Source organism: Diuraphis noxia, unplaced genomic scaffold (assembly GCF_037042655.1).
Source record: "Diuraphis noxia isolate RWA-SAM2 unplaced genomic scaffold, SU_Dnox_SAM2 contig0002, whole genome shotgun sequence".
Taxonomy (NCBI): Eukaryota; Metazoa; Arthropoda; class Insecta; order Hemiptera; family Aphididae; genus Diuraphis; species Diuraphis noxia.
In genome coordinates this window covers 4,790,674-4,805,562 of record NW_028301712.1, presented here as the reverse complement: position 1 = coordinate 4,805,562, position 14,889 = coordinate 4,790,674, and the positions used below count along the sequence as shown (strand labels likewise).

The following is a 14,889-nucleotide window of genomic DNA, read 5'->3' as shown; positions in this document are numbered from 1 at the left end:
GCGCAGACTTTAAATCGAGAAATGCGTTTCGGAAGTCCAAAAAAACGTGCATAGATAGTCGTGCGTTTTTGCACCCTCGTCTTGGAGGTTTTATTCTCTGTCACAGCTACCATTACCCCTGGAATATATAGGTATTTGGGTATACAGAGTGATTATATTCTCAATTATTTTATCCTTTGGCGATGCATATTATATTCAAATTCTGATTTTAAAATTTTTTAAATATACCTACTTTTCATTACTACGTTTATGTGAAAATTTAGTGGTTAATGTCTTTATTTACCTACATGTCACAATAAAAGTTATACAAAAAAGGATTTTAATGGAAGCAAGCTAAGTTTAATGACAAAATGCGGAGTGAGCGTGCTCGGTGATACACTCTGTATGTACATATTATACATTCAGCTTATGACCCAAAGGATTCCTCGTCGTTTTCACCTCATGCACAATGTCTATCGGGCACACGATTATTTTATTTTTTAAAGCCTGCAAAGACATAAATATGACATATATGTATGTATATGATTTAATGTACACTTCAAGCCTTCAAGGGTGGCCAAACTCTGTTTAATACATTTCTTTCTATAATATATTCTGCATTTGATGATGGACTTGTATATTGGTGAAATTAACATAATAAATATTCCGAAATCGTGCAAGTCATTGATTACGCTGTTTAAAATTTCCTCCCGTATGAGTAGCTATTGATAATGTTTAGATTCGATAAGTTTCGATTGCAAAAATATTGCTCTCCTATTAAACATATTTTCTAAAAACGATGTGTACAACAACGGTATTTTAAAACTAATCTGTAACAGAGCGTCGACTACATAATTGCCGTCTGCGATCAACCGCATTACTGTCCGTTTAGCTGCAGGCGAATAGTTAATATTACATAATAAAATAATATTTATTTATTTAGGTGCGCTGATCTGTCATCACAGCCACCGTCGTCGTTATCGTCACCGCTACAACGATTATTTTTTATATCATTCTATGCAACACACTGACATACGAGTTCTCGGTTCGACTCGTATTATTGTTATTATTATTATTTTTTTTTACGATGGGTCTGGTGGGTTGTTCAGCGTTTAATAAATCCCGGCTCACTGTATTGTATATATATATATATATATATATATATATAAGTCGGATGTACGTGCGACGGGATAATAATGTTTTCCAGTCGGCCACCGTCCGCATACCGACCATCGTTCTCGTATGAGAAGGAAAAGTCAGTTACTGACCCCTGTGCGGTCATCATCACGACAAGGCGTATGGATTTTGCAATACTTTATAATACATCACATAATACTATACGATTTTTTCATCACAATATGCAGACGTTTTTTTTTTTTTTGGTAAATTTAATTATGCATATTCAAAACTGTGTTTTATTTTTGCACGATAAAATTCATCATGACACATTATTTTTAAAATCATTTTTGTCGTTATAAAATTTTAAGTTCACATTTTAATTTCTTTTTTTAATTTTAAACGTTAAATACTAAATGTATGTCGTCTAATTAAAATCTGGTTCAAAATGTATTTTTTAAAGCATACAATATGTTTCGAAGTACTCGGGCTCTGGAACAAGAAATTAAACGTACGGAATAAATGGCTGTAAATAATAATAAAAGAATCACTTTGTATATTTTACATCGTAAAATAGTAAACTGCGTTCGTTATTCAGATGAAACGTCGTTCCACAAACACTTCCGTTACGTACACAATATTATTTATGTGTACGTGGTACGAGCATTTTAATATAAGACACGAGGTTTAGTATAATCGTGTAAATATACACATCTACTGTGTAATAAACGTTATACGTTTTCAACCACGGATTGTACATATTATGTTTAATTACAAAAAAAAACCACTACCAGACAAGACCAGACCAGTTATTATTATTATTATGTATACACGACAGACATGGTGTATTAGACATGTTCCTTAAGTGTGTTTCATACGCTCCCTACAATAGATTTGGATTTTATTATCAGGATTTAAGTTATCGATTGAACACAAAGACGTCATAACACGGTAAACGGCGCAATGTATAGGCAAAATAGGTACAGATCATCTTTTGGTATTCTAATACATTATCATTATGATTATTATTATTATTAATGCTGTTGTTGTTGTTTTACATTAAAACAATAATAATTTTATTTAACTGTTGAAGCATTATAAATTATGATAATATATTATATATATGATATATTGGCTTGTCATTACACCGTTTAATCGTCTTCACACTTCAATGATTTTTTTTATTTTAACACGTCTATCTGTTATTTTATTATAATATTATTATTGTATATTTGTAGGACGGATTTGTTATATTAAGCGTCGATAACACGTAATTCACTACATTTGCCGTGTTTGTTTAAAACAATAATTGGTTGATTTATTTTGGATTTTGGTTAAGTGATTTAGAAGATGCCGAAAAATGATTAAACTACAATATTAGAAGTAAAAAAACAAAATTGACAATATCTATTCAATGATGCGAAAAAAAATTATATACGAAACAAAATGTCAGAAGCTGAAAAGGACTATCAGAACCACAGGATCAGATATTTTTGGGCCAATTTAAATTAACCAAAACAAAAATTGTTTCTACACTATTTTTCAAATTGGTAAAATAATTTGAATGTGACTGATGAAATACATTTAGTGTTATTATTTTAACTTATAGAACTTACAAGTAAAGTTTTTAACAAGAAAATTTGAATTTAACATCACAAACTCTGTCAAATAGTTTATGGTAATAAAATCTGAGTGATTTTAGATTTAGTTCCGTTTTGGGAAAGATCAATTTATTTTCGTGACCGGACTAACGAACGATGATTTATTTACATTTTCTGGATATACTATTCAACATAATTCCAATACGTTGAGTTCTGGATTTCTTATTGACAATATAATTTATGGAGTCAAAGCACAAATTCATATATCTCGGGGGGCCTCGGGGGCATCAGTAGTTGTATTATTCTTTTTCTTTTAAGAAAAAAATACTGTTATCAAATCGATCAATTTTTTTAATTAACAAGTATTATTGACAGCTATAATTTTAATTTGTCTGGGAAGTTGTCAATAGTTTTATTTTCATCATCAATATATTACGGGAAATATTAATGTGTTGATTTATTTAATCTAAATCTTTGTTTGAATTTAAAATCTTTGCGATATATAAAATTAGTCATTCAGTTATGAGGTAGAACCTTGTGCTTAGAACTAAATCGAATAACAATAAAAATATTCATTTATCTGAAGTATAATTTGCCTAGAATCTTGTGACTATTCGGTATTTCTTATAATTACCGATAAATGATCCTCTATTAATTTAATATAATGAGATATACTATAAAATTAATGCTCTCCTAAGATTAGATACATCTTTCAATCATAATATTTGATTTGTAAATTGTTTAAACAAAATCCGTTTCAATATAAATTTTAAAAATACAGACTTAAGTCAAGTATACACTTTAATGCATGTCTGAACTGAATTTATATTATGACTAAGTAGTAAGTATAAACAGGATGATTTAACAACCGCGCTCATCATAATTTTCTACAGTAATGCGATCCTTCAAAATCTAATTTTTAAAAATTTTAAATACTTTCCAACAAAATCCAACAAACTTCCAACAAAATTGTTGGATAGGTTTAATTGAATTTTGTTACCTTAGTGCCCCCAAGTTCACGGACATAAATTATTTAGTGGATATTTTTTCTGAAAATGTTGTCGTATCAAAATAAAAATTAAAACAAGTGAATTCATATATTAAGGATTTTAGTCACTATAGATTCGTGATAATGTGTTTGAAATATGTATGAGGGTATTTATTATACATAATTATACAAAGGTTTATGATTGTCTATACTTATTTGACAAATTCTAGTAATTGATAAAAAACTATCAATATTTATAGATATAATATTTTGCAAAAATGGTGTAAGTTTAATTAATACCAGATCCAATATTACATTTATTATATATTTTTTTAAACCATATTTAACGATAATTATCATTTATCTTTCGTATAAATATTTAGATAACTGAAAAACTTTTTTTCGAATTTTGATCACAAACATCGAATTACAAAATTGAATTCATTGTTAACCCCCTTTGATTCTCATTTGAAAATTAGAAATTTTTATCGTCACAATGTACTCCTTAAATTTATATAAACATGTGGCATAATTGAAAATATGAAGTTTAAGATTATTTTAAAATTAAAAAAACAGAATTTGAAGAAATTAATTATTAAAAGAAAAGAGGAGTTGAGCATTCTTAATCTCTCCCTGTTTACAAATTTAGGCCCGGGAAATTCGAGTATTTCTAATTAAGCATAACATTGTATTCCAGATACTAGTAATTTAAAAGCTGAATTTTATTTCAGAAAAGGTTTTTAATTTAAACAAAAATGTATAAATAAAACATATGTGGCGTCTGAATATTTTAGCGAACTCCTTAAGATATCTTCTCCGAGTAGTTACATCATTGCTGTCACTAATACTATTTTGGTATGAACTTAATAATGGTATTTATTATGTTTGATTTTGCTCCATTTATAGAAATACTTAAATAGTTATACATAATTTAAATCAAATTAAATGTCCACATCATTTATTTATATGGTTTGATCATGAAAAAAAGATTCGATTTTGATTATCTACCTACTCAAACACAATTTATTGCAAATTTTTTGGCCATGATGGCTGTGGCACCGCTACAGAGATTGTTTTATGAATATATTAAATAAAAATTATACAGAATCAAATTAATTTTTGTTCGAGAAAATACAAGAACCAAGATCAATATAGATATATATTTTTTTGACACTGTATAATTTGTATCTTGTAAACTTTTTCAATAAAACATAGTTACTGTAACTTAGAAAAAAACAATCATTGGAATAGAATATATTATTATGCGTTTACTTTCTGGGAGCTCTCATAAGTATGTGTTTATCTATGCTATGTATAAAACACGACGAAATGTCATAAAAAAATCAATTTGTTTTTGATTCACATATGCAATTGCAAATACTAGTATTACACATTATAAAATGCAGAAGTTAATGTTAATAACTAGATATTAAATTTTCCTGTTACACAGACTACAGATAAAAGTTATTGGAAATAAATTTATATTGTATTATTATTAGGCAAGTTTAAGGGAAACAGTTTTCATTATTTGTGTATTCAATAACACGATGATAAAAATAAATAATAATAGAGTGTGACATAATATATTACATTAATATTACGATAGTAAATTATAAGTCAGTAAAAATTTGTCAAGTAGATGGTGTCATAGGCGCCAGGTTTTCAAAAAGCTATTGGGTGCTCTTACCAATGTAAAACAACAGTGGCGCAAGCATTGGCGGGGAGGGAGTAATGGGTTGTACCCACCATCAATTTTTTTTTCTAATTTTGACTTCCGAGGTTTTGCCACAGAATTATAGATGAAATAGATTTTTATATCCTGTGGTTTTTCTTTGTAGCCACTGATATCATACAATGAACGTGGTGATAACGGTTTACCTATTTTAATTATATTGGGTGCTCCGCACCCAATGAATATTTTCAATGGGTGCTCGAGCACCCGAGCACCCATGTACTTGGCGCCTATGGATGGTGTTAATTTTATTGAGATGTTAATAGTGCCTAGTATAAGTAATGGTGATTTAGATTATTATTAATTAATCGATTTTACAAATTGGTGTATGTTTATTTTAGTATTAAGTGTTATAATATTGTTTATTATATGATTTTTTTTTTTTTTTTGTACGGGGAACCCGCGGCAACATATGCCATTAGATGTGGGGTGGTACGGTAGGGGTTATTTTTATATATTTGTGTGTAGGTTTTTAAGTGGGTAGGGTTTTAACACGTGTTTGTGTATGTGTGGTAAGGATATGTTGCTAAAAATCGCGGGTGGTCACCCATCCGGGAGCTAGCAACTGCGATCGGTACGTACGCATTATTTGATTTAATATAATAAACGATGATGATTGAGGAATGTAATGTCAAAACGGTTCCCGCCTCCTAAGTTTAAAGGATAATAATGACAAAATAGGGCATACGTTTATTTATTAGGTAACGATAAGTTACATGTTACTGTATTTTACTTTATTATTGTTTGTAAAATATAATCTTATTATAATTAATTCTAAGCAAATTAAATTAGTTTAATTATTAATTATTTTAAGGAGTTTTTGAATATGAATGCATGTTTACATTATGCGTACATAATATTATTGTCTTCTCCACCGTTGCCAACAGCACCATGATGGGCTAAGAGTTGCCTCATCGAGGGCCAAGGGCAGCCGAAATGTCCAACGTGAAGCGCCCGACAGCTGATTGTTGGTCGGCAGTGTCGAAATTATCATCATAAGGCCGCAGGATAGTGTGTACTGTGTAATATATTAATCTACCCCCCCTCGTCCTTCGTCACTCGTCCCTTTATTTTTAAAGGCACGCATTGTTAGGCATCGATTTTCAAATGAACTGTTCCTTTTTATCTTACAAAAATAAATGCCATGTGCCATAAAAATTATTATATTATTCACCTTTTGTAAAACATTATTATTCTTTTCTGTTAGAACCACGTTTCTTACAAATTGTTAAAATTATAATATATTATTTGTCAAACCTTAATAAATTATTATTCGTTGTCAGATGCCATTATTATTACTATTTAAACGTATTATTTTTGCACGTTCGTGCGGGTGTGAAATACATATATTATTACGATTACCGTAACTTAATTATTATCATTTAAATAGTGTAACCTATCCCAAAATTATTGAATTTTTGTTATAAATCTTTGACGTTTATTCGTCACTGCGTGTATAAAAACCTATCAGTCCTACTGGCGAGCCTCACGGCTCACATGCGGTACGGCTGGTAGGTCACGGTTATAATGTCACGTGAACCGTGGGTAAGTTTTTAGAGCCTCAAAAAACTCAAAACTCTCACAGTCTATTTATAACATTGAAACTTTATTTTCTCAAAATTTTAAACCAAACTGCCGTTTGAAATTGTTAAGTTTTGTAGTAACTATAGTAAGCTAATATTAAAAAGCTATACAAAATGGTTGTGAGGTATGCATTTCACGTATTTTATTATATTAAATCCACTGCCTAATAATAATATGTTTCAACAAGTCGTAGTTTTCATTAGTTAATAATATAATATTATTCAACCAATGCAATTTGTTTTGTGAAATAATTATTTGAAGTGTCTTGCTGAAGCCCGAAAGGGGTTCGCCATGGTGAGTATATTCAAGTTTACCCACATCAAACTAATTACAATTATAGCTAATTGTTATGACTTACGTATGGCTGATTTGTGGTGGAAGTGGTTTGTTTTACTTTTGACCTAGGGGATTAAAATTAGTCCATTACAGGAATTGTTGAGTTAGTACTGGAAAATATTTTGTTACTACGAACTTATTATTTATATTACTTGTTACGTATTATACTAGATGAGAACATTATATCGGGTCACATCGATTGATTTCTTTTCTGTGCGAATAGTTTAAACGTATACATTTTATTTGTTCAAGAGATATATTTTTTTGCTTATAGTAACTGTCTTATGATTTTTCCATCTGTATGGTTGTTGATCGATCAGCCATTTTGTCCGAACTCTACTGCCTACCATCAGTTCTAAGAAAAAGCCCTACGAAAAACGTATTATTGTGATTAATGGTCGTATTAAAAACGACACAATATATGCGACCGTTATATTCGTTAAAATTGTCTGCGATACACCATAGCTAATTCATTGATTTGTTGAATATTGATATTTTATAATTAACTCTAATTCATTTTCGACTTCTACAGATTAAAATACAACTTAAAAATTTCAGCTATTAAAAATCTCAACCATTTTATTAATCACATTTCAGATTCTAAACGTAGGTATGGGGTTCTGATTCATTGGTTTTACAATTAAATGTATTTTTATCTGTGTCATTAATTGTTACCTTTTTAAGTGGTGCCTAGAGCATAACCTACATGTTGAATGGGGTTTTTTTTTTATTAGCTTTTAGTATCAACTATTACAGCTCATGTTGGATGATTAATAGTAAAAAAGCGAAGTACTTATCGAAAAATTGGATAATTTGTTGTTTTTAAAAATAAAATTGGACTTGAATTTTATTATTTTCGACTTTTGTTATATTACCTATAATTTTAAATAATAGACCATGAAATCGAATCATGTGCCAATTGAACTATTGGATGTGCAATGAATCAGTTTGAAAAAAAGTAGTCCATTACCTTTGAGATTTACTATGTAATGAATAATAATTTCATAAATGTAAAATATTATATAAACACAACGATTTTAAATACATTATATTCATATTACCAGATTGAATGGCAAATACAGTTAGAATACGAATTATTGTACACAAAAGCTTCACTATATAAATATGTATTCTTGTTATTTACTCAACGTGTCATAAAAACATTTTAGAGTCAATTATGTAAAATATATGATTAAACAAAATTGTTCATTATTATTATAATTTAATATTGTATTTGTATGCTTAGTGAGAAGTTAATTTAATTAAAACTTTACCAAATATTTTATTGAGATATCAATAAAAAAAAATATATATATATTAATCATATACTATAAATTAATTATAAGGCTAGGTAATTTAGAACAATTTTAAATAATTGTGTTGTTATTTTTGCTTTTTATTCTAGTCTATATCTATTTTTTCTTATTCTTATCATAAAGGTATATTTTTATTTTATATTCTGTCATTTTACTGTTTATTTGAAAAGTTATTAATTTATAATTACATTTATCTATAAAAATTGTGTCAACTTCGATTTCGAAATTTATTTTATGCTATTCCTGCAGTTTATCAAAGCTTAAAGAACATACTGTTACAAAAAAAAAAAAACTTAATGATACAAATTATATCTCATTTTAGTGAAAAATGTACAGTTCTTTTTGAAGTTTCAGTTTAGCATACATAGGCAATTAAAATAAGTACTACGTTTATTTAATTAGGTGTTATGGTATCGTTGTCTATTGGTATGCAATTTGAATGTTTTTAACGTTATTTATGAAAGGTTTATACACTATACAAAATACAAAAAACCGTTACATCACATATAATGTATTATATTATCACATTATAATTTAAATCGGAAAACTATGTATTTATAATGTTGAACAGTTGGCTATTCAGTTAAAGTGTTTTAAATTTCAAAATTATTACATGTATATGTATTATGTGACGTGATGTAGCTATATGAAATTTGAGATACCTCTGTACAAATATTTCAGTTAAGTGTTTTTTAGAAAATTATACCTATCTATAATTATATTAAGTCTACTCATAATAACTGTTTTAGCCTACATTAATATTTATCTTTTACAAGTCGGATATATTTAAGAAAATTAAAATTTTTCCTAGTATAATTTTATTATAATTTATACTCAAGTATTTTTGGTTGTTATTTGTTTTTTAGATTATTGATTAATGATACTAAAATAAAGTTTCTTAATATTTAATAAATAACAATTTATTATATAGTATTGATTTGAGTGAAAATCTGTTAAATCAGTTGATAATGTAGTATTATGTTGGAATAAAAAAATGATACAATATTGTAAAATTTATAATCATGTGGATTATATTTGAAGCATAATATTCATAAACTAAACATGAAGAAATGATATAGTACAAAAAAAAGGTTCAATCTGCAAGTTACATATTCTGTCAATGATATATGCAACTAAACCTTCATGTGTAATTGTATTAAATTGTATTCATCTTTTTTTATCTGGTACTGGAATCAAACGATTCAATTATTATATTTTATAATTCTTTCTACCTAATCCTTCGAAAAAAAAAGCTTATTTTAAAATCATAAAATAACAATAATATTTGTTTAGGATACATGAAATTTAAATAAAAAACAAATTTAAATTCAGTAGATACTGAAAAATGTGGAATACAAAGCTTTTACAAAGTCTATAAAATGATATTTTTTAATCAATATTAGTTTCAAATAGAAAATTAAAATTATTTAGTTAATAATAACATTTTGTTGTGTTCATTTTAATATGAACACAAGTTTTTTAATATTTATTCATTATTGAAACACAAGGATAACGAGAATTCAGCAAAAGAGATATTCAATTTATTTGCAATAATAATTATGTTCCCTGTACCCAGTTGCAGGCTAAAATAACAATTACATTTTATAAAAAATGTATATTACCTTGAGTATATGCATTGATGATGATCAAACAAATCCACAATGCTGCCATTTTAACTTTTCCTGTAAAAAATTTTAAAAAAATCGACTTTAGTTAAAATTATACCGTTTAAAATGAACTATAGTATAAATGTATAATACGAATAGGTAGTATTCAAAACTGTTCCAGTTGTCATTTGTTAATAGCCAAAATATTGAACTAAAAATTATATTCAAAAGTATTATATAAGCTAGTAAAACGTTAAATTTTATGTTAAATTTTAGACATTTCAAAGCATTTTTAAGTCACTCAAATTTGACATAGTGTAACTTTTTTCACTATGTGAAATAAAACATTTACTAGGCATTATTAATCATATTATTCATCCATGTCATATTAAATACCATATTATATATATATTATATTTACCAGCAGTGTTAATGATAAATAAATATATATGTATGTATTATTGTGTGTATATATTTTTGAATAATTCAGACTTCGGTTTATCACCTTACTAAAATGTTAACAGTGGAATTAATTTTTATATACCAATTTTAACGCTATTAGTTCGTTCATGAGAAATTACAAAAAAATGGCAGTGAGAGCCTCAGGAGAGGTTTAAAGGTGTATGCTATACCCAAAATGTAATCTTAGCACATAGAACGACATCAAAACCCACAGAATTCTCAGGTTATTTAACTCATAGTATATTAATATCAATCATGGTTGAATTTCCAAGCACTACGTTTATACTTCCCGCAGCTCGTTGTGTGACATAATTTTCATTTGAATGAAAGTCGTTTTACTGCCAAATTAAGGTGGCCTCGCCGTAATAATCGAATTTTTATAAATATGTCTAATACAGACGTTGCCTCAAACGTATCCTATTCTACGGGTTTAAAGATTTCTATTCTGTCGACAAATGGATTTTAGACGAGAGCGATTTCGACGTTACGTACCAGTTGCCGGTGACAGGGTTCTTTACAATAATAATATTCCATTTGAATTTCTAACGAATTGAAATATTTGAAAAATCATAATTTATTTTAAATTAAATATTTACAGCGCGAAAAATCTAAAAAAAAAATGGGTAGTTCACAACTACTAAGCTATTTATAATTATTATTAATTTTTGGTTATTAAATAAATACAATGTGCACTGAAAACTATGTTTCTAAAACTTAAAATTTGAGGTGGAATATTTCACAACTCTAAATGCATCCCCTGTTGATTTCTTAATAATTTCTTATTGTTTGTACTATATATACTTATAAGTTATAATTTAGAATAATATTAGATTTGATATAAGCGAGAAAACTATTATTATATTATATTGTTGTTAATATTATTATTATTGTTCCATAATTGATTTATGATTAATGTACAGCGCATTTAGTGAGGTGCTGAAAGGTAGTACAATATTTAAATTACATCAAGTTTATATTATAATTGTTTATTACATTATCTAAAACACATACTATACACGTGGAAGTATATAAATTTGTAAGGAATTTCATGACCATATTACTATTTTAGTATTTATATGATAATTGTATATTTTATCATACCAAATATTATCGTCAATATCTGAGGGTCTAAAAGTATCGATTTTGGTAAACTATTTCTATTTTAGATGATATTCTTTCTATATGATTTTGAAAACTTAAATAAGATTCAAAATAACTCAACTCAACGAAAAAAAGAAACGTTAAATTGGATTTCAACTTCAATTGACCATACCACAATAATATTTTATATATATATACATAATCCAACTGCTGAAAAGAGGTCAAAATATTAGGAATTGTTCTATACAATGAAAAACAAAGTTCATAAAATAAATAATGGTAAATAATAATTTATCTTAAATTTCTATTGTTTTAAACTTTAGAATACAGACATTAAATTATATAAATTAGGAATTTCTAATTGCCCAGATAATTTAAATTACCTTGATGAGTTATTATCAAAGTATACACAATTAAATAAGCATTTATTATATAGTTAAAATTAATATGATATGCACAATAAACACAATAAATATTAAAAATATTATGTGCTGTGGATAACATTAGACACATTTTTAGTCATTTGATCTTTAAGATCATTATAAGATATCATATTATTATGAGTTATTACTTTATTAGTATTCAGTTATACGATATCAGTTACTGTATTCGGGGATATGATTTTATGGTGGTTGAATACGCCACTAATACATGTTACTGACTTACCGTGGAATGTCATAATATTATCGTTAAATATCGAATAAATTCAAATAATAAATATATTTATCAAAACAATTGCCAAGTTTAGTTATGAATTTTAGCTGTTTAACATTGTCTAATATTTCTTTTAATTTACAAGCTACAACCTCGCTTTAAATTTGAGAATCCGAGATCAGTGGAAATACTTTAAAACATTTAATTCTTATTACTAGGGTTTGGAAGTTATAGGAGCAAAAAATGCAAAATATGCACCAAAAAATTATAATATATGAATGAAAATATGTGAAATATGGAAAATAATATTTTTTTTTTATTAAAAGTGTATTAGTTATTAATTAATATACCTACACGAAACAAAATCTAAAAACCTATATTTGAACAAATTGTATTATTGAAAACTAAAATATGGCACTTTTTCTCAAAATTAATGAAATAATATGCAAAATATACATTTTTAACTTTTAAGTTTTAAACTCAACGTTGTATACCTCGGATTTCTAGCGTGGTCTGCTATAAATCGAGAGCATACAGAACAATATGCAACTCCAATAACTTGAACCCTTGAATATAGTTATTACCAATTTATTATACCTACCTAATCTACATTTTGCAGTAAATTAACTAAGATGTGTCATGTAGGCATGCAACATCTTAATACACTTTACGTTAGAAACGAAAATATTGCGGTGAAGAATGAAAGCAATTACTCGTTATAAAATACTAAACATTGTTTAAAAGCCAATATACTACGTTTTTATAAATTTATTTTTTAGGACATAACAAAATTAAAGTAATACTTAAGTAATTAAATAAAATAAAAATGATAATATTGATAATATTCAGTTTCAAAAGTATTATATATATATACACCGCTTTTAAGTGATGCTTGAGATGGTGATAGAGAGTTACATTAAATTATTTTACAAAAACGAAAAAGAAATTACTACTCTCAATTTCTAACAATAATATACGCCTACTGATAATCTAATAATATACAATAATATATATATATAATTAATATATTGTATTAAATTATTCAAACATCGTTATTCAACCAAAACATTAAAATATGTCAGTATCGATAGTAACTATTTTAACTATGTTGTTTAGATATTTTATAAAATACCTAAAATATAATCATATATACAACAATCACGACCTTATAACAAGCTGTTATAATTACAATAAGATTTACGTGATTGACTTGTCATTAACATTATTAACACGTTTCAAATTCTGGTTAATAGATAACAAAAAAATGTAATGTCATTAAAAATATTAAATTTATTTAGTTAAAAAAAAAATAAAAATGAAGTATTTATACCTCAAGGCTTAAACGTTATAATAACAATCATTATTATATTAATGCATTTTAATTATACATATTATTATATAAAAACATTAAAGTTATTAAATTGTTAAACTTGCCTAAATTAATAGACATTTAATTTTTTTAATTGTTGTTTATTTTTAATAATATATTACAATAATTTGTAAGCAATATTATTTTACAATAAATGCACTTTTTTAAATAATAAATAATAATAACTTTTATTGATGATAATAAAGCCAACGCAAAAATACTTCAAATGTATGTATAACAATACATTTATGCGAAGTATATTTCAATAATAATTATTAGAAACAACAAGTATAAAATCATTCGTAGATATTGAAAAGTATCCAATACCTTCAGTTGTATTGTGTCATAGTAGCCTCTAATCAAACATAATAAATAATAATATTAATCGATACATTCAATATATTAATTATGAACATTGTAATCAACACAATGTATATAGATTACATTTTTATTTAATATTGTAAGTCTGTAATCGAGATCATCAGATACCTAATAAGTTTGTCATACACATAAGACATTAATACTATCTAAAGATATAGAACTTACACATTTTATTTCATATTTTATAACTGTATAACAATTATATAATATAATATTGGTATTTCTGCAGACTGAAGTAAATCATAAGGCTAACGAAAATCAATAAATCGAAGTCTTCGTCAAAAACATAAATATTGTTCTCTGCTACTAGATATTTATTAAAATATTTCTTATTTTTGATGTACCGATGCTTAAATCTTTTCTCTTATAAATAGTGTAATTCTAGTATACATCCATTTTTACTCGTAAAGTCATGCACATTATAGATAAGAAAACATGCTTGGAATATATGAAAAATAATTCAAGGAAAAAAAATTACCTACCATCAAGACATCAACGAACTGATTGATAAGGGTTGAAAAACGAAAGTAAACTAGTACCTATACATTGTTTACTTTCATTAAAGAGATATCAAAAATAGCGTTTTTGTTGTACAACCTTTGGAACGCTCACTTGAAAGTAAGATCTTAATTTTTCCATAACGAAAAGTCGGGGATTAATGTC

At 26.6% G+C, this 14,889-nt stretch overlaps 1 protein-coding gene across 3 annotated transcripts in view; it reads right to left on the bottom strand.

Moving 5' to 3' along the window:
* LOC107165166 (cell adhesion molecule Dscam1-like) overlaps window positions 1-14,889 on the bottom strand; it is a 70,420-nt gene that overhangs the window by 32,981 nt on the left and 22,550 nt on the right. For all 3 annotated transcript variants that reach the window (XM_089221119.1, XM_089221121.1, XM_089221120.1), the window contains one exon: window positions 10,275-10,334. In XM_089221119.1, coding sequence (XP_089077245.1) covers window positions 10,275-10,323 — 49 coding nt within the window. In that variant the 5' untranslated portion in view covers window positions 10,324-10,334. The remainder of the gene's footprint in view (window positions 1-10,274; window positions 10,335-14,889) is intronic.